The sequence below is a fragment of the Pseudonaja textilis genome, chromosome 1, assembly GCF_049901715.1.
Source record: "Pseudonaja textilis isolate UNSWEBS1 chromosome 1, rPseTex1.2, whole genome shotgun sequence".
Taxonomy (NCBI): Eukaryota; Metazoa; Chordata; class Lepidosauria; order Squamata; family Elapidae; genus Pseudonaja; species Pseudonaja textilis.
The window spans coordinates 266,619,913-266,641,953 of NC_141990.1; the positions used below are offsets into that span (position 1 = coordinate 266,619,913).

Below are 22,041 nucleotides of genomic sequence, written 5' to 3' on the forward strand. Positions count from 1 at the left end.
AGGTCCTTTGCATCAAGGTCAGTTCTATCAATGGATCAGCTATAACTTCAAGAAAACAACTAATAGTATGTTACCAATCCTTGGTCAAAAAGCTGTGTGTTATTTGAACCACTTCTTATTTTCTGATGTTTGATAGTTCCTTCTTGAGAACGGTGAAGTATAATAATTGTTTAGTGATCTCTTGAAGTCAAAATATGTTACTTTTCATCACACACACACACCCTGACACAAAGGATTTGGAGAGATAAGTTCTAGATAGCCTTTGCCCCCTGGGTTTTTTTTTTTCATGAAGCTACAACATGTTCTTGAAAGATCATGGATGCAAAGTCAGGAAAATATGTTCTATGTTCTGTTCTGTGAATTTGGACCTAGAAACAGCAATCTCTGCAGGCATTCCTTTCAGTTTTAGTTCCTCTGAGAAGGAGGAACTTTGTGAGGAAGAGACCAGTGAAGAATCTGGCATCTTTCCTTTTTTTTTTTTTACATGCATCACTGGGGTTTGTGATATTCTAGTAGTCACTCTTAAATATCACAATTATCTTACACTTTAGACAAAGCAATGTGCTTCTCATAAGTTGATGACCTTTGAATCTATGGGATTGTGCATGTGTTGGTTGAAGGTTCCAATCCAACACACTCAGAAACAGAAGAAATCATATTGGGAAGCTGATTCCATCAATCTGCCAAACTGTGGATCCAAACTGCATTTTGTACCGATAGCATCCTGTCTTGTGATGGCTCTTCCATTCTTTTCCTAGAGTTGAGCCTCATAATGTGATTAACCAGCTCAGCTAGAAATCTTATGCACAATACATTAAGCATAATGGCTTTTAATCTTGCTTTAGGTTCCTAAATCTGATGAACAAATCCTGGCCATTTGTTTGTTTATGAATCCATTTATTTTTCTTTTTGCCACCCTGTAATCCCTTCGGGGTAGATTTGGGATGGTTGAATGGAGCTAGTGTTTACTGGTCAGATGCTTTAGCAATTAAAATGTAACATTAGCTTCACGTGTGGTGGAATTCCCTAGGTCCCCCTATAGTTTCTATAGCTTTTTATCATGCATCATATCCCCCATATATTGCTAAAATCAAGACCAGAAAGAGGAAGAATGAAGAGAAACTTTGAGGTCACTTCACACAATTCTGAATGTGAAATTACGTATATGACTATAGTGTAAGAAACTTATTAAACTAAACTATTATAGACATGGTAAAAAATATTGGGACCGGGTGAAATGTGGTCAATGAAGACTTGCATCCATGTGCTGTCTTTCAGGCTTTGGAAAGGATTGGGCAACTTCATGGAGAAACAGAAACAATAATCTTTATCCTCTTCTTGCTGTCTAATTTCTGACATAGCTCACCAGCCAAATCACCAAGCCCATTTCTAACCTACATCCAGACCTGACTCCAGACTGAGATGGATCCAGTTAATCTATTCCATCTAGAAATCCTTGGTGCTATAGTATCATTATACATTTCTCCATTAGATTAAAAATAATAGACTGGACATGGGACTGCATGGTGCTGGTTACAATCCAATCCTGACCTAAGAATGATCAGACTCACTGATTTTTTTAAGGGTCATAAACGTATTTAGAATTATTGGAATAAGGTCAGAAGGGAATTGATTCCTTTCTGCTCACCTTAATGGCAGAGAAAATCTTTGGAAAAGACGTGGCCTCATTTTTCATTGTTATCCCTCAAACTGATGGATTTTAACTATGAGTCCCATTGCCAAAGTTGGAAGAGGGAAATTTTCCTCACTTCTGAAATTAATATCTGTAACAGCAGCTATAAATAAAACAACCTCTTCATGTAGTTATTCCAAGAAAACACTCCCATTTCTTTCTTTCTAGAAAGAAAGAATGCAAGAATTTGAGGCATATAGCTGAATCTTCAAGCAATTTTGACCAAATAAAAATTAACAGTTTTGAGACTTGTAATCTGGTTAACATCCTCCCAGCAAAATCCACTTTTAAGCATTTCTTTCTTATACCTGGACACTGCCTTGAGCATGCTGATATCTCCCTTTTGTTTCTTAGGGGCCACGTTTTGGGTTTTTTCCTCCATTTTTTTCTTGATTTGCATAGGCTGGCATTTGATCATATGGAAGTTACTTGAGTTATTGGCATTTATTTAAGTGTTCCTCTGTGGTGACAGCTGGAAAGAACAGGGTGCTGTAATATTGGAACTTAGAAGAACTCTTGAAGATGATCAGCTGATAGAACTGGTAGAAGCAACCTGCAGAGCTGAATGCTATCATGTTCTTGCTCTTACCTATCCTTGACTATAAAGCCAATGCTTCTGCCTGAAATCAACCATACTATGCTATCAGGAATTTTCACCACTGAAAGAAATAGAAAGCAAGATATAATCCTTTCTTATCGGGGAATTTGGCCAGAGTGGAACATAAGAGCAGCTTTCAGAATTTTGACTTGTAAAACTAGAGACTTATATAATAAAGACACTATACCCTTTTCACGGCATGCAGCTCTAGTCTCACCTTTGGATGAACTGTGGAAAATATATATTATGAAATAGTTAACTGTCTCACGCATTGTAAAGCCTGTTAAGGGATACCACCAGCGTCACAAGCATGCGGCCTGTTAGCCTTGTACGGCTAATTGCTACCATGATGTTTGAAATGTTTGAACATGACAGAAAAATGGAAGAAAATAACCACCCTATGCATGCTGACAGTTGGAATGTGTGAAAGCTCTAGGCATGGTAGGAGGAACAAGAAAATTAACCTTGCTTCTCTCTCTAGGCCTTCTCATCACCTCCCTCACAGAGAAGTACAGCTGTCACAAAGACTTTGCTCCGCCTCTGAGTTTTATTTTGAATCTTCACATTTTAAAATTGGGAGTATCTTTCTGTAGACAGAGGAGATGCTACATCAGTGCAAGCACTTCATATTTGGAAAATGACAAGACTGGGGGAATAGGATAGTAAAGCTCACATGCCATGTCTCATTTGCAATTGATGCATACAAACAATGCATGTTAGAATATCTGAAAAAGGTTCACCTTCTTAGCCAAACAGTCACCAAATTATCTCCAAGTCATAGGTCAGGGGCGCCACGTTTTCATCATGTGACATATCGTGACTTTTTTCCCCTTCACTAAAACTGGTGGGCATGGCAGCATGTGACTCATCCAACCCACAGGCCACGTGTCTGACACCCCTGTCATAGGCCAATAGTTTAGTATCTGTCTCTTACACAGGCATACCAACCTATGTTTAAGATGGGAAGCTGCCTGAAAGAAAAGGGTAAAGGGTAATGGAAAAGAGGGAAGGGAAGGGAAGGGAAGGAAAGGAAGGAAAGGAAAGGAAAGGAAAGGTGTGGATGCCCAAGATGTGGTCATTTCTGAATAGACAGGCTCCCAGGGTGAAGAGGGTAAAGAAGAATGGGGGAGTTGTTTTTTCCCCTTCAATCCTTACTGTGCTTTATCAGAGAATCTTTATACATCCCACTTGCATCTGTCTTCAAAAAGACGAAAGAGGATCTAACATAACCTCAAAAAGAAGCCTGTTATATGAGCACAATGAAATTTTCTCTATTGCCTTTTTCTGTTATGTATGCTTGTTATAATAGACTGATTAAACCTACATGTTCTCTGCTGAAGTATAATAAAATCTGACCTTGAACTTTTATGGAAAGGGGGAAAAGAATAAAGCTTTTGTACGGTTAGTAATGTTTCAGTCATTTCAGGCAGAAGAACTCACAAGCAGAATGATGTCCAACTCTTATTCCCTTGTTCCAACCAGCTGGGGATTCTTTCTGAAAGATTCTGTACATATTTGTTCTCCCACAGATACACAACATTTGGGGGGCATTGAGCATTATATTGGGCTCAGGATGGATTGGGAGGCAGTGGTGGGAGAAGTTTAGAGAGATTTTTCTTGTTTTTCTACTTTATAACTTTATTCTCAGACCTGCCAGTATCCCTCTTTGGTTTCTTAGAAGCTCTAATTTGCTGCATTGGCTTCATCATTCAACAGGTGAGATATTGCTATTTCAGTATTGTGGCAAAAAATGTTGGATCAAATTAAACAAAATGCAAAACCTGATTGGCCATGGGAACTGTTTGCTAGATTTTGGACCTGAGACACTCTTGGAACATACTCTACTACATTATTTTCTGTTAACCTCTTAGTTAGTACTTTTTTTTTTTACTGTAGAGCATGCTTACTCATTTGTTTGTTTGCTTGATTGATTTTGTAATCTTCTTTTTAGATCTTGGAGTGAGTATATCAGAGGTGGTATTCAGCAGGTTCTGGCCAGTTCTGGAGTATTGGTAGCGGAAATTTTGAGCAGTTCAGAGAACCGGCAAATGCCACCTCTGACTGGCCCCGCCCCCATCTATTCTCTGCCTCCTGAGTCCCAGCTGATCAGTTGGATCTTCTTTTGTTGCCCTGCACAGGAAAACGGAGCTGGAAAGCAGGTTAGTGGGGTGGGGAGGGAATGGCTTTTGCAGTATCCTTCCCCTGGAGTGGGGAGGGAATGGGGATTTTGCAATAACCTTCCTCCAGGAGTGGGGAGGGAATGGGGATTTTGCAGTATCCTTCCCCTGCCACACCCACAGAACCAATAGTAAAAAATATTTGAATCCCACCACTGGAGTTTCCCCATTAGGTGGGCAGATAGCAATTGGCCCAAAGTCACCCTCAAGCATCCATGGTTGGGGATGATTTGAAACTGGATCTTCATGCTTAATCCTAACTGTTTTGGGTTTGTTTCCCCAGGGATTTCCCCTTGATTTTGCATTCACATAAGCCTTGCGATTCCTACAAACATGCCACCACCTCCCTCCTACTGTAAACAAATGCTGCTGGGTCAGCTGCACAAGACCTTCTGCTTGGGGAATTGAGCTGGCTCTTGGTGTGCATAAAAGGCAGTTCCTTGATTTTCTGTAGCAGCTTACAAGTACTTAATTGACTGTAACACTTCTTGCAATCAATCAGATCACAGCTAAGGTGCTTTCAGTTCAGGACATTGTGTAGTATGCTGATGCACGTATGGTATGCATGCGTACATGTGGTGTTTTGTGCTAAAAAGATCCTTCAGGGATTCACATCAGCAGAAGGATTGCCAATGTATTGACTCCTCCCACCCACCCACCCCAAACCTGAAAGAATTTTTTCTGATTCTACTTTCCTCATTGGAAGCACTTTCCTTTTAGTGACACTTTAATGTATGATATAACATATTAAAACCCTGCTGTGGAGCTTCTGAACAATGACCACATTTACTACAGTTTCCAGGAATGGGAAAAAATTGCTCTGCTAAAATACAGTCCAGATTTAAACCTCAGCAGCTGTTTAAAAAAAACATCAAATGAGCAATCCTGGTCCTAGGATAGAGGAATCAGCTAATTAGGAAGGTCATTTCTAGCCTCTCCTTCAATGGACATAACAAAGTCTAATGCCAAAGGGCTTCAGAAGGAAAAGTTATTTTTAATTAAACCACAGTAGATGAAGAGCCACAATATTATTTTGGAATGAGACCTATTTAAAGTATTACATCATTGCTATGGCAACAGTGAACTGTGCTCAGCAGATAGAAAGATATGCACTGTAGGCTAATGAGCGTTTGAGGAAACTTCCATTTGATTATGTTCTGAACAATTACTTTTGCCATACTTTTTACACAAAAGATCAAGAAACTATAGTAAAAAGCACCGTGGGGCAATTTGTCCCATATTGAAGAGGTACACAAAGCAGTGCAGTTCTGGCAACAAGAGGGAGCAGCATATCCATTTCTGGGGTCTAGGCTAAAGGTGAAAAATGAGCCAGGCAAAAAAGGAAAAAAACAAGTTTGACTTCAGTTTCTGATGAGTGATAATCACTTTCATTATTGGGTTGCATCTAACATGCCCTGCAGCTTATTTTTCTTCTTCTGCCAGTTCCCCATGACATTGTCTTTTATCCATCCATCCTCCATCCTGAGGCAAATTATTAAATTATTCTTAGCTATTCTGGGGTAGTTATTTTTCTATTATGCTGACAGCAATCCAAGATAACTCAGATGGGTACACTGTGCTTCCACAGCCTGTCCTTGAGGAAGTCAAGTGACTCCATAAGGTGGAATCGACCTGGCTCCATTGGCTACTATAGCCAAATATGAATAGACCCCCCCTCTGGTCCTTGGATACCGTCCTCTGGCTTAAGCACTGTATGTGTCTAGTACTCTATCTCGCCGATCTCCAGTTCTAGGGATTAGTTAATTTGTAGGATTGGAGAGCTGGCTGGGTGACATTGCAAATGAAGAAGGAAAGTTGACTTTCCCACCAACTGTCCCATCCCATGGATCAGCTGACTTACAGAATAGAAGACATGGTGGCTATGAAAATGCCTCCATTTATTATGTCCTTTCTTAGCCTAGCAATTGAGTCTGTTCTGGGGAGCTGCTGAATTTTGACAGCTCTTTTAATCTCTACAACCAGATGCGTTTATGAGGTGGTTGAATTTGGAACAATTCTAAATCAATGGTCAAAACAAGCCCATGGAGGCTGCTATCGGGAAGAGCTGCTGGCAAACATCCAATTTTTCGAACTGCTGCTGGAACTACAGCTTAAGACAGGGAAGACGGCTGCTCTCCCAGTCCTGCATTGCACCCAGGATAAAAGGAACTTCCTGGGTAACAATGGTGAGTTTGACAAGTTTGACAAGTGTGCTTTACTGCATACAATATAGACCAGTTCCAAAGAACCTCTCTCTAGCCCATTCCTTTCACTGCTATCCTGATTTGCAGTTGGGTTCCTGTTGGCTGATAAGGGCTAGAAACTGGAAGAGCAACACAATCAGAGATAATAATATTTAAAAAGATAACATTTTAATTCAGAAGTGAGGAAAGCCTTTATGCAAGATATGAATTGTAGCGAAGGTCAACTGCATGAAGATGGCAGGCATACTCTTGTGAAGTGTGTCATATAAATGTGTTCAGTATGTTCAGAGAGAATTATTGCCAAGTAGGAAGAACTCCAGGATTAGAGTAAAGCACATTTTACTCTACTTTACTTATTCACACAAAAATTCTTTCATTTTTACAATGCAATAGTTTACAATGCACTCTTTCTAAAGTCTCAACATCTTTTTTTACATCATGGTGACCAAAACTGGATGCAGTATTCTAAGTGTGATCTTACCACGTGAACTTGATTCTATCCCTCTGTTAATACAGCCTAGTCCTAGGGTTGGATTAGAAGACATCCAAGGTCCCTTCCAACTATGTTATTCTGTTTATTCAACTAACTATGGTTAAAACAAATCACGCCTTAACATAATGTATAAACCTAGCCAAAGTCTCCAACTGTTGTTTAGGTTCAGCAAATGAAAGAATAAAGAACAAATGGGTGAAACGGAGTGGGAAATCCTACAGTCAGAGCCAGATGTTGCAGAATAAAGATAAAAGGCAGCTAATTTCATCCTCCCCCACCTTAATCCTCTGAACTTGAAAGAGAAATGAAGTACAGTACAGTCTTGATTAAAGAGGAAACTGATACTCAAGAAGTCAATACCTCACCACTAAACTTGGTTTTCAATCTTGCATTAAGTGGATTTTTTGAGCCTTAACCAGAAACTACTGGGATACCAGTTGCATATCTAAATGTCAGCATATTTATTTAGAGGCAGTGTAATTCAGTTCAATTTAGCTGATTCAATGTGTTTAAAAATGAGTTTCTAAGACTGCTTAAAGTTGCAGCTTAAGATAGGTAACTGTAATTAACTAATGTTAATTATTCTACCCATAACAAAAAGCCCTGAAGTTTTTACCCATGGAAAATCAACTGTCATTTATATTTTTCCTGTGCCTGACAGGAAATACATCAAGTAGCAAGTTCTAGCTGTGGCTTTCCAGATCTCAGGGAAAGAGAGTTTCTTAGTCTTATTGTTGGGTATCAAGAGTCCAAACTTGGATCTTCTACACAACAAATCCATGTCTGCTCTTGTCTAAAAAATCAGCACTTCCGATAGAAATCTTCTATTTTAGTTACTATCCTATTTCTTCTTAATATATCCAGATTCACCACTACTATTCTAGAATCTTTCTACCTTGTCCCCATTTCACTATAGAGAGGTATATATGTGTATGTGGGGTGTCAAACTTGATTTCATTGAGGGCCGCATCCAGGTTGTGGCTGACCTTGGGAGGTTGGGTGGGCATGGACAGGTGGGTGGGTAAGGCCGGGTGGTCACAGCTGACTGGATGGTCATGACTGGGGTGGGCGTGGCCAGCTTGACATTGCTTGCATTGGGAGTGCCCATGTTGGCCCAAGCGACGCTGGGGATATCCATTGTCTCCAGTGTACGCCCAGGGGGCAGGGCAGGGTTAGCTCCTTGCTGGCTCCAGGGCAGTCCCACGGATCTAAGGCTGGCTGTGTTCTGGTCCGGATGGCCACCACCAAGTTGTAGATCATAACCTGGCCAGCCTGGGCCAATGAACATGGGGCTGGTCCTTTGCTGTTTCTAGGACAGCCTTTTGGGCCAGATCTAACCATATGATGGGCTGGATCTGCCCCACGGGTCTTGAGTTTGATACCCCTACTTGAGATCAGGATTTTCCAAATGCCCATTATAACAACATTCTCAAATTTGAATTAAATGTTCAATTCTCTCTTTAAAGCATAAAAGAGCAACAACAATGATAGCTTGGGCTGCTGTAAAGAGGTTATTCTTTTCTTGTTGACAATATTTTAATTCCTTGGGGATAAAGCCATATCAGCAGTTTGCCACAGCTGTGGTAATCATTTACACAAAGCTTGCTTAAGAATTTTTACACTTTAAGCACACAGTACATTATGAGTTTATCCCTGTTGGTAATTTCACTTCCAAGGGATGTTTAGATTGGGGTCAGAGAAATGGAAACACTGTTTAAAACTAACGCTTCATTCACACATCATGCTAAGCTTGAAGCTTTGAACCATGGCTTGTTGAGTAATTGTTATTTCCTGTATTTACATGCCTCATTCCTTAAACCATGGGTTACAAATTGCAGTAAACAAAACACTTATTGCATTATGCATTACGCATTATTGTGATGTGTGAACCTATCCATGTTGATTTATCCTGGATTATTTTTATCACCCTTAATGTGAATATCCCACACATATGTGAGGCTTGTTCTTAGTTCAGGAGACAAACACTTATACAATTTATAAGTGCCCAACTTACTACAGGGTAAATACCACTTAACCATGATAAGATTTATGTCCAGTAGCTGAAATGAGGTAAGAATTTGCAACTGTATGACTCTAGCAGTAGAGCACTAAAACAATGTCTCTTAAGCCAGAATAATAGCCCTTAAATAGTTTTTACAGTATATACAGATATACGCTCTAAACTGAGTGAATAATTGTTTGCTGATATGTGTGAAATTGGCAGAGATAGAAATTCCTTCTGCCTGCTGGGAAAAGGAGATTTTCCCCAATTTTTGCCCTACAGACATATTGGATTAATCTCTTATCATCCCTTTACTAATATGACCAATCCCTGATAAATTAGATCCTTTCTTATGTGATATAACATGTCTTAACCTTCCTCCCCCATTTCTCCTTGCAAAACTATGCCTCTAAACATTATTTTTAGAGATTAGAATTTTATTCCTGCTGAGAAGTTTCCTGACACTCTCTGGCGATCTATTACTTTGATTTGGATGCATACAACTGGAGAACGTCCAGAAGCGCCATCTGTCCAGTAGAGGTCTTCTTCCTGTTTAAGCCAAACTGCTACTTTCCCCTCTGTACATAGCAAAGAAAGCTGAATTGCTGGCTCCATCCTTACGCTCAAAAATTTTTATGACCTTCTTTAACTAATAGCAAATGTTTCTTTTTTGTAGTCATGGTTTTATACATTGTCAATTTTCCATCAAGTCTGTACAGAAGCAAACTCTCTGTATAGAATCAATCCCTAGCAGTTGCTTTGTCAGGACAAAGAGCAGCTGTTGAGCTTAAACAACCAGCATTTAACTGTGAAAAGCAACAACAACAAAACCCTGCAGAAATTATACCCTTTCTAATTTAAAACATCTCTGCTGGAGAACACTCAGGAAGTGACAGTTATTTTTCATTCACTTATTGTATTATTCGGCTACATGACTGCTTTGCTAAACTTTCAAAAAGATCTCTTTCATTGTCCCAAATCTAACCAGGCAAGGCTGTTTTAATGTAGAAGAAGCTATTGGAGATGAGAACTACAGCTGATAAGTTTGCCTATAGGAGATATTCCTTTTACAGTTTTGAGTGAGGCTCCTGATTATTATTAATTATCAAGAAAAAAAAAACAACACTAGATCTTCTGGTGTTATTTTCTTAAGCAAAGGTTTGGTTCCTCCTAGATTATTTTTTGTAGTTTATAATAATAAGTAAACTGTTGCAAGAGACAGCAAAGTATTTCTTTTCAGCAGTTTCCTATTCTGAAATAGATTTGATTAAAGGAAGATTTATTAGTGCATCTAGGAAAGGGCCTAGAGGAATAAATTAGATTGATGTAAAAATTACAAACCTGGCAACTTTGCTTTCCTTGTTAATGTAATTGAACTTCACAGTGAAAGTTTACAAATCCCATATGCATGCCAATTCTGTCTATTTCTTTTGTTAGCATTGTGATGGGTTTTCTAGTTAATTGGAATCTCATTTGGTTCACTAAAAAAATTAATGAGCTACATCTTAAAATGTAGCTTTTGAGGTATCTGGTATGTCCAAATGAAATTTTATGCAAGTATTTATCCAGTTAACCATATATATTTTTCTCTTAAGCTAATGTTTACCTTGAGTGACTCCAGTTGGTGGGATATTCTGACTGTTCTTGAGTTGCTATCAAGAAATAATGTCTGCTTTCCTTTAAATAAATATTTGTTAAAAAAGGCTGCAACTGATTCTGGCATGGAACAATCCCAAGGAACTGCAATGCTACCTACACTTACTTACGGTTAAGTTCCCATAAACTCAGTAGGACCTATTCTGAGAAACCATGGCAATATTGCAGAAGGCCAGAACAATAGCTACCTTCCAAATATTTTTAAAAATCAAATGCAACCCAAATATGTTTAATAGGCATCCTCTTTCTTGTGTATTCCATGGTTCCCTTTGTGTACTACTATGGAATTTTCATTAGAAGTTTCTCCAGTATTTACTCTATACTTAAGATGAATTTTAGCAGCAGGAGCTTCTGGACAAATATGATCCACTTAGGCACCACTGAGTTATTTCAAAGTGATCGAACAATTGAAATAAGAGGTGAATATCTCTCTGAAGGGACTAAATGTATGTTTTATTAAGAACTAAGATATAGTACAGATTTTCTGAATTGTGTATCTTTAAAACATGTTGGGATTTTTAGTCCCAGAATTCCTAATTGATAAGGCTGTTGGTATCTGGTTCAGATATTGTGTCCTAGTGAAAAGGATCTGCTTGATTTCTACTCAGTTTCAGCCATTTTTATATGCTGAAAATATATTTTTCTTGGGGTAGGGGGATAGGATAGTGAAACAAATCAAATGAAGCATTAGTCCAATGTGCTTAGACCATCTTTAAGTAGAGAAATACAAGCTGGTAATTAAGAAAATTGTGGATTTAATTTAGATTAAATTCAATGAGCAATTATCATACATGGTATGAAAAATCCAGATATTTCAAGTTCTTGCTTACTTTTTACACACATCTAATGCAACCAATAATGATAAATCATAATTGGAAATTAATTTTTGATGCTTGGGCTGCAGGTTTCAAAGGAGGCCTTTGTTTCATATTTTATTTTTTTAGACATGTTTCTGTATGCTATACATCTTATGAAGATCAGTTCCAACTTTTGGGTGTTTCACATCAAGCATCGCTTAGTGAGCTGTATCTAAATTTCCGCCAGCTCAGACATCAAGGGTTGGATTATGTGCTAGAGATATAAATTCTTGTGAATGCTTTATTCCTTCTGTTGGTTTAAAACAAGTTATTATTCAAAATGCTTTGGGAATTATACTGAAATCGGATAGCCTGCCTATGTGATATTAATAGGCCAGCTTTCCAAACACAGAAGATATGGCTATGCAGTCAGTAATATAAAAGGATGCAGCATTCTTGAACTTTGCAAAGGATTTTAAATAAGCGATAAGCTCTTCCACATGTGTTGGTGCATCCCCCAAATACACTTACTACTTATGCTGACATTCTTTGCAAGAGCATCAGGTCAGGATTTCACACATCATTGCTTTGACAAAACTGGGACACAATCCCAGCCAAAGTATCTAGTAAAGATCTATGTTCAAAATTTCAGTAGTTTCTTAGAAAGCCTTTCACATCTCTCCATTCTGGAAAGCTAATAATTGGTAAGACACCCTTGAGTTCTGCAGAGTGGACAAACATTATCAGCTCTCAGTCTTGCCTAGATGTTCTGCCATGTTTGGGGCAGAGAGAGGGTGGGGATTTATCTGCAGCTCTTTAAAAAAAATAAAAGATACTTTCAATTTTTCTGTCTTAAATTCAGAGAATTATAAGGCGTCTAAACAAATCTCTTTCCCAGCTGTTGGCCAATTAAACTACATCTGGACATATTGCATCCTCTGTGGCCGGCACAAGAAATGTCATGATTAGCTCCATGTTGTTGTTTTTAAATTAGGACTGTGTTGCAGTTCAGGTTCAGTTCATAGCTGCCAAGCAATCCTTGGGGAAAAGCAAAGTTGCTTTAAGGAGCTGCAGACAACTCATTAGCTTGTGTCCTTGCCTACTGTGAAGTGTCTCTTCGGAATTAAATCTGAATCATTATCCAAACCTACTATTCATTATGTGTTCCTAAGTCACATTTCTTCAGCTGAACTTGTGGGATCCATATCTGTCTTTTCTTAACAGATAAAACATACTTCATTGTTTTCTGCGGCGGAGATTTCATGGGGCATGATGATTTGTTTTTAAAGTCCATCATATAGTTAGAAGATCAAGACAAGCTTTCAGAGGCACATGATGAAATTTTATTTAGAAGGACAAAACCTAAATGCCTGTTGCCATAAAACTGAATGATTTCCTTTTTTAAAATGTTTACAGTTGCATTTGACCACACAAAGAGGCGTATTCTGAATGACTTTGCTATATTTTAGATTTTGCTATATTATTATTTTAGAATGTGCTAAAAAGAAAATTTCAGATTAAGTTGTCAAATGTATATCATTTATTATTATTATTGTTGTTGTTTTGTTGTTGTTTTGTTGTTATAACAAATGCATATATACCTTCTTTATGTCACTTAGGACAATCTTCTTTCAAGGCTACAATTTATGAAAAATGCTGTAGTTATGAAAAGATCCACTTTATCAATATCTTGGATAGGAGCATAAAACAATAAGAGTTATTGTAACAAGAAACTTTAAATGCTTTTCAACTAAAGTCAGTGGGACCCAAATTCTCCCTTTAGGAGCAGAGAAATATAAATCAAACAATCCCGGGTTTCTTGTAGCTGATATAACTTTAAATGTCCGAAGCCACAATTTGGTGTCTTGGCAGTAGAAATGGTGTAAAAAGAAAATGATCATAATTGGTAGTTCTCTTGAAGGTTGAGGAGCTGGCCCAATTTTTCAAATCCTCAACCCAAACTCTAATTTAAAAAAAAAACAGTAGTTGATGCTCTGAAGATATCCTGCTGATTTAGTGGCTATAAACTGGTTTCAATCCAGTAACAAAGACACTGTTTAATGTGACATACAAATGTTGCTGCATCAATGTCAGTCTGAAAACTACATGTGGCTTGTTTAAAGCTGCATGGAATTAAAGCTTGTGTTTACCAATTTAAATTTTATTTAGGTTGGTACACTCAAAGACCTTTTGATGTGCACTGTAAAAGTCAATTAAATTTCATCAGCAGTTTGGATTTCTTTTTAATCTTACACCACCCCTGCAATATATATAGTTGGCTATCAAAAGTATTTTCTTCTACCTAGATGAAATAGGTTCCAGATTAAATATACAACATTGTTTATTCCTGTAGAAATTTGGCAGTTTATATGTACTTTTCTTTAGGTGCAGGTAACATTAAGCAGGTTATCATGTGCTATGATTCAAGTTTTATAACTGTTTTTACTACAATTGTAAAGTGAGTCATTGTGATCATTAAATGAATCACATTAAACGAACCATATAGTAAGTGAATCCAGTGTATCCAATGGGCGCTTTTTGCTATTTTCTGCAGGAAAACAGCAAAAAAGTCACAAATCTTGGTCACACAAAAGATGGTTTGCTAATCTATGCTCTCCTTGAGAATTACTACTCAATGAATGTCAAAATGAGAAGGGGAGGAATGATGCATCAAGACAAAGAGAGAATAAGCCCCAATTCTCAGAATGTGACAGCTTGCATCATGTACTTTATGCTACCAAGAGGATAACCTAGTTTGTAATTTTATTGATTAGAAATTTAGTATCAAACTATTTACTAATGCTATCAAATAACAGGGTGAACAGTTGCTTTTTCCAATGAAATATCAAATTTCACCATTCTTGCATTTCTAAAAGGAGGACAAATTCCCTATTTGTACATCCTTAAATACACATTATTTGTTTTTACTAATAAATATAGATACTTGAACTAGGTTATATTCTCGTACCTTTTATACTTCAGCTTATTGCAGGAGTACCTAAGCAGACCAAGTTCTCATTACCCTTGGGAAGAGGTATATTGCACGAAATGTTAAACATTAGTTCATAAGTTTGTAGAAGCATTTCCTTTTAATAGATTTTCAAAGGTCCAACAATTTAGCATTTTTATTCCCATTCTTAGCATAGTAACTTCAATACATACATGGAACATTTGGCATCTCATTTTATTCTGGTAACATCCCTTGGCGTACGTCCATAGCAATGATCCAGCAATTTAGAAAGTTCCCAGAGGTGAGTGGGTAAGTAGAATAAATCTTATAGCACCAAACTAACTCATGGAAACTTCTCTTCTGGTCACTAGCCCTCCCCCCATTTCTCCAAATTTTAAAAATATTTTATTACAAAATAAATTGAAAAGAGCATGTTGTAATTCAAAGTGTCAGCCAGAGAACATTAGCTTTATTTCCAAGAATGCTTCTGTTTCTCCTTCCCAACCCTACTCCATAGGGCCTATAGGCAGGCTTTGAAAAGGTGGAAATGATGAATGCCTGGATGCCATATTTCATTTGTAAGTATGACTACTGTACCAAAAGGGGGAAAAAATGCAAGCTGAATTAGTAAGAGAGACTTTTAGATAGGCTGGCTGGGATCAGTTTAATCTGTTGTTTTCTCGTAAGCAAATAAAGTTATTAAATTTATATTTAATCATGTATGTATTATGGCTGCTCTGTTCATCACAGGGAAGATATTTTTTTTTAGTATAGATATAGTATAGTATAGTTTTGTTATTCTAGTCATTTGGGGAGAGCGTTCATAAAATGCTTTCCAAATTCAACATATGCTTGTGTTCCCAAAATTTGGCTACCTCCAGTCTTTGTGAATAAGAACATTAGTTAGTTGTTATTTTCACTTCAGTCAGTGGTTGCCTTAGTCTAGCATAATCTAGCAGAACACTATATTTCCTGTATATCTTTCTGGGCCTTGCAATTCTACACAGGCCTCCATGCAAGTAAACTGAGGTGAACTGGTAGGACTTGCAAGAAGTAAAGATGAGTAAGAGTGGGTGATGGCTTTGCTTTTTTTGAGTGGTGTGTGTGTGGAAATAAAGACACGACTAATAGTTCTGAATCAGTTGATCGGCTCATGGGTGCCTTAATAAAATGAAACCGGTATCTTTTCCAAAATGGTGGAATATATTCAAAGATATGAACAAAAAATAAATGCAATAGATGCATAAATATGGGGCATTTGGAAATAGGATTCATGCTGAAATTATTCCCACCTTTCTATCTTTTGCAAACAGCAAGTGTGTAACAGGGTGAATACCTACTTTGGAAAGATCAAATTTCAGACAGAAGAGGCTGGTACCCTTCCGTAAGTGAATTGCACATCCCAACAGTAACTTGGGAAATACACAACTGTCTTCTACTCATCTCATTATGATTGTATCAGCCGGCATAATTAAGTAGGCAAGTAACTTGTAAAGCCGACTGACAAAAGAAAATGATTTAATTGGTGTCCCAGAAGAATTTACTAGACCTCTTCCCTTCAATATACAACTATTATAAAAATATATCCACTCTAAGTTTACTATAAAACACAAAGATAGCCCATACAGACAAAAATATTTGTTTAATTTGAAACCATACATCAGTCTGCACTGTTTGTAATATAGTGCAAGACTGCAAAACAAGGGTGCCTGAAGTCAGGCAACTGTTCTGAATAAGACCAGTTCATCTTTTTAAAAAATGAAGGAAACCCCCCCCCAAATTTCAAGAATCAATTCAAAGTCTGTTAGGTACACCAATATGCATCTTTCTCCTCCTCTGAAATGACTAACCAACTTCTCTAGGCTCTGCTGTTAATGTCACAGAGATAAAAGCTATTTTGTAATTATTTTGTAATTTTGTAATCTGGGGAAGTCAAAAATTGCAATGGCTCCTTCTGGATCATACTTCAACTGGAAGTGAATTTACTTCCCAATCCATTCAACATGGTTACTGTGGTTATTATATAATGGGAGAAAGTTAGTTTGAGAGAATAAAAAAAAAGAAAGATCATTATGGATTCTACCTTAACAGTCTCTAGTTCAAACAAAACCTCATATATGAGTAATGGATTACAAGTTCATAACAGCTGTTGATGTTACTTCACATACATAAACCATGAGGTTGCTTCCAAACTAAACTCTTTTTAAGATTTCAGAAGCATGAGAGGTTTTAAAGGCTGCATCCAAGTTTGTCTGTTTTCTTAAACAGAAACCATGCTCCAAAAAGCATCATTTGTAGGATGTTTGCCTATCATTCAACTCAGACTGAAAAAACTCCACAGTATTAACACTCTAAGAATTATATTTTTAGAATAAAATGTACAATAGCTACTTTAAGTAGCTGGCTGAACAAACACCACACGTCACACAAGAAAAAGTCAACTGTCTGAATCAGTGTTTACTTGAGCAAAACCTTGTAAGGGTACACTATACTCAGTCTTATTTTAAAGAAGTTGATTAGATTTTTATACAACATAGCCCCTTGTCAATTTATAACAGACCCACTGAAGAATGGAATGAAGAGTTGGAAATGCAACATTTCAGAACCAGACTGTGTGTGTTTTCAACTTCTTTTCTGAGGAAGACCTCTCAGAATCTGTGTCTTCAAACTCTGCTCTGTGCCTTTTCTGTCGTCCATGGTTTTGTGAGCCATCACTGTCTGCAGGATGCAATTCAGCAACCTCCTCTTTCATGCTCATGCTGTGACTGGAAGAGTCTGTTGCAGACAGGCAGCATTCCTTGTGCAATGATGTGCATGTCTGCACAAAGCTGCTGCCTTTATCAACGTTTAAGTGTAGTTGTCTTCCTTGACCCAGAACCTCCTGCTCTCCAAAATTCTGTCCATTATTAAGGTAAGGAGAATGTGAGTGTATATGGCCATTACTGTAGTTTGTACAGGAATTGTCAGTGTTCCTATCCTCATTGTCATCTGTTTGGTTTCTAGATAAATTTCCAGATGTGTTACCATTGGCAGGAGTAGAAAATGAATCCTTAGAAACAGCCAGTGGGTTGTGGCTGGATGTTGTTTGACAATTCTGGCTATTTTTCTGTTCCACAAATCCTGAAGGTTGATTGCATGACTCCTCAATGCAACTAACTCTTTCTTTGCAAATGGCTTTTCCGTTGAGCTTCTTAGCTTCAAAAGGATGCTCTATAGATCCGCCACTCCCAGTAGCCTGGGCTAGGGTTTCCTGGTTTTCTACCGGTCGTTGATTATCACATTCATGTTCTTGAACATTTCTAGAAGTTTCTGCTGCGTTACAATCCTTGAAAATGTCTTTGCTATAGCTTTCAGCAGCAGAAGAATCTTGACTGCTAAGAGCTTTTCTGCTAGTTCCTGGTCTTCCTTCACTTTCTCCACCTCCGCATGAAGATTCACCATCTTTATTAGTTGCATAAGACATGTAATGAAGCCAACGAAAAGCTTTGTAAAGCTTCCTATCTACTGATTCACTCTCAGAGCAAGGAAAAATCTTCTCTTTACGGACCTCTGGGTTTCCGGCACTTCTTTCAGGCGATGAAGCTGGAGAAGCAGAGAGATCATCCACTTTGATTTGGGGATAATCATAAAGGTCTTCACCTATATAAGTACTTGTGTTTCCTGCATTTGCGTTAGACCTTTCTTCCTTTTGTGGCTTTTGTCTTTGTCTTCGTCTCTGAGCATTGCGCTGCCTGGTTAAGGCACGTCTCTCGTTCAATTCGTCATCATCTTCTGTGCTGCTGCTGCTACTGCTGGAGCTGCTTGAGTCATTCTCTTCAGGACTAGGCGACCTTGGTCTTGGGAAAAGATCAGCATCCAGCTCGGTCTCACAGGTGTTTTCATCAGAATCAGATTCATTGGAAAGGGCTAGGAGGCGTTTGTCTTGATATCTCCTAAGTGCAGATAACCGTTGCTGACGAGAAGCTGTAGCTTCTCTGGGTGATGGAGATTCAGTGGATCTCAAAGTTCCCAAGTTATAGGCAGGTTCATCGGATTCTTCTATCATATGAGGTGGAGAATGACGTAGAGAAGTGGAGGACTCAGATTCACTATAGCCAGAGCGCTCACTTACTCCAGCATGGAGCTGCAGGATAGTACTTTCACTGAGATCACTGTCAGAGTCAGAACTCCACCCCTCAATTTCTCGGCGGACCAAGGAGTCAAAGAAGGCCATCATTCGTGGGTCCTCTTGGACTGACTGATTGGCATAATCATGAGACAGGCCACTGCCACTATTTAATACAAGATTAATGTACTCCTCGTGTGTATAGAGACAACGTGAATCATCTTCAATTTTACCATCAAGATCTCCCGTGCCACCAGGTTGTCGATAAGGGCTCCAGATCTATAAACAAATAGAAAAAAAATCACTTTATGCCCTTACCACACATAATGTCAGGACATTAAAAAATTAAATAAGCAACATTATAAGCCACTGAAATATCATACCGATTTTAGAGAAGTAGTACTGATGTGGGGAGCCTTAGAAGCACACTTATTTTAATTCCATTCTATAAGTGCATTCAGATAAAAGATTTTTTCCCCCACCTGAACTGGAGGATTCACAACTCATAAAAATGCCCAGACTGCAGTGCTCTATTTTTATGCAATAAGTGTCTACTGGTGGGGCAGCGTGGGGGTGGGGAAAGGAAGAGTACAGAAGGGATGGCTAAAAATGCCTAGCTGTGTTCTGTGTAAAAAATCTAGGCACAAACCAAGATACTGGTTTCCCAGGAAACTAGCATTACTTGGATGAAGAAATATGCCACTATGCTTTATGAGATTACATATAATATTTCATTTAGCAATTGTAGACATTCCTATATTACAAGATGAAAAATGAAAAAAAATATTATTAGTTGAGAGATGCATTGGGCACTTCTTCAGCTTCGAGGAGGAGAAATTTTACTATGGTAACTGTGCAACTATTACTTTCATGGCTATTATAAAATAAAACCTTGATTTTATAACTTTATATTCTTTCTTACATTTTATTTTGTCACAGTAATCTAACTGAAACTCACAAAACTCTCTTTAAAATCTTAACTCAGGAAGTAGAATTTTGTACAATAAATATATTACTTAGAATTACTAAGTTACATTTGGTGTAGAACTTAGGTTTTGAGATTGTTAATCAGAAATAAAGTCTAACAGCATCTCCATTATGAATGAAATCATCAAATTACTTTTACATGCTAGAAGCTGTAAGCTGCAAGTATTTATAGTTAGAACTAATGTGGTATACGTTAGATAATCTGCTACTCTAAAGCAGAGATAGATAGCCTATCTCTGTAGTTATCTCCATAGAAACAAAGGTCTGTGAGTATTTTGATGCTCATTAAAATATACATTAGCAATACTTTAGTCTTTTTTTCTTCTATGCAACTGACAAATTACCACTGACATCAATATTCAGTTCAACACTGCCCTCCTGCTGTCAACCTTTTCAAACTTAACCATCTTAATAGATGAAATTTCTCAGCAATATTGGTCTGCAAGAAAAGTTCTCTATGTTCTTCTCTGCTGTTTGCTGCACACTCCATTTTGTTTCAAAGCTCTTTTGAAAATATTGCCTTTCACTGACAATTTTTGTTTTAAAAACAAAAATTCCGTCAAGTCAAACCAAATTTCTTATTCAAAGTCAAATGGGGCACAAATTTAACTTTGTTTTCTTTCACATTAGATTGAAACAAACCTACATTCATATGCTGTCTAAAATGAAACATAAGCACTAGATAGATTTGCTGAGGGAGAAATTACTACAATTGTGAAAAGTCTTGGTATAAATTAGATTTAGCTATATTTTTCCCTTATTTCAGTCTTTAATTTCTTTGCTTTAATATGTCTTACTCCTTGATCTGCATAATATTACAATGCTCACTGGAAAAGTAAAAGATAAGGAATGGAATATATATGTAACATTAAAAAAACATCCAAAAGGTGGTAGAAAGGTCTCATCTTTGGACCTTAGGTAATGGAGAAGTTATAAAAGAATAGGCCACACTTTTCTGTTAGACTAGATTGGTATAGAAATTTGAGAAGTGCTAATAGTTGAGCTATTTTGTCTTCAAAGTGATGATAATAATAAAGTTTCTATTATTATAGTATTTCTTTCACACGGTTAATTGGTTTATAAATCAGAAACATAGTTATGTTTCATTAGATACATGCTGGGAACCTAAAGAAATTGCCTTTTCAAAGTAATTATCTAGCAGATTGAGAACAACCCCCAAATAGTGATAGGCTGCAACAAAAACAGTAGAAGATGTTTTTTGAGCACTAGTTTTTACCGTTTTGTAACATGGACAAAAGGGTAAGGTGTCAAGCCCGAAATTGACATAGGTGTAGCCATTTTAGTATATATTCTTTTTCTTACTTTCTCTGTGGCAGTCATGGGGGGAAGGGAAAAGAAATCTCTTTTGAAGGTGGACTTGGTTCTTTTCTTTTTAAATGGATTTCATCACTTGGAAACCTGACATAAGGATCTGGTGAGACCTATTGACTCCTTCTGAGAAAAAATGGATTTAAATGCATAAATTATATATAGTTTTACCCAGAAACCAATTGTGCTCAGACACAAAATAGCAGTAGAGCCCTTCAAATTTTGGGGTTCTATAATTCCTAGGGCTTAATATTAGAACCATCATTAAAAAGGCAAAACAAAGAATGTTCTTCCTGTGTCAACACAGGAAGTTCATACTGCCCCATGAGCTGTTGATAGTTTTATAGAGGAATTATTGAGTCTGTCATTTGTACTTCTATAACTGTCTGGTTTGGTACAGGCTCCAACAGATAGTTAAGACTGCAGAAAGAACAATTGCAACCAGCCTCCTTCCATGGAAGACCTATATATTGAGTGGGTCAGAAGATAACTACAGGCCCCTCACATTGTAGACATAAACTGTTTCAAATCTTCCTCTTGGAATGACGTTACAGGGCAGTGCATGCCAAACAAACTAGACACAGGGCAGTTTTTTCCCTTGCACCATCAATCTGCTGAACATCTAATTCTCACATTACTATCTAATGTTTATGTGTATTTACCCATATAGTATGGCTATAGTATTATCATTTCTCCTAATTATCTTCTTTACTCTCCCTTCTTATTGGCATTATTATTATTATTATTATTATTATTATTATTATTCTGTTGCCCTGCATGTACACTGAGAACTTCTGCACCAGAGACAAATTCCTTGTGTGGCTAATCACACTTGCCCAATAGTTTCTATTCTATTCTGTTCTATCCTCTCTCCTCTCCACTCCTCTCCTCTCCCCAAATAACAAATATGTAATATAGTAATTTATGCTTTTTATTAATCAGTTAAATCAATAACAAGGCAATATTCTTTTAAAGGTATAATAATTTAAGCAGTGTGATTAGTTGAAATCCTCAAACATTTTTAGAGTCTAGAATCCATAAATTACTTTC

At 37.5% G+C, this 22,041-nt stretch overlaps 1 protein-coding gene and 1 long non-coding RNA gene across 4 annotated transcripts in view; one reads left to right on the forward strand and one right to left on the reverse strand.

Moving 5' to 3' along the window:
• The window catches only part of LOC148128194 (uncharacterized), a 45,603-nt gene that overhangs the window by 9,391 nt on the left and 14,171 nt on the right, over nt 1–22,041 (forward strand). For 2 of the 3 annotated variants that reach the window (XR_015740981.1, XR_015740984.1), the window contains exons 2-3: nt 4,243–4,450; nt 6,452–6,654. This is a non-coding gene — a long non-coding RNA (uncharacterized LOC148128194). Of the gene's footprint in view, nt 1–4,242; nt 4,451–6,451; nt 6,655–12,844; nt 14,575–22,041 lie in introns of those variants that run through there. The other variant, XR_015740983.1, reaches the window with a different exon arrangement.
• The window catches only part of DCAF5 (DDB1 and CUL4 associated factor 5), a 39,468-nt gene continuing 34,434 nt past the window's right edge, over nt 17,008–22,041 (reverse strand). The window contains exon 9 of the mRNA XM_026708796.2: nt 17,008–18,954. Coding sequence (XP_026564581.1) covers nt 17,170–18,954 — 1,785 coding nt within the window. The 3' untranslated portion in view covers nt 17,008–17,169. The remainder of the gene's footprint in view (nt 18,955–22,041) is intronic.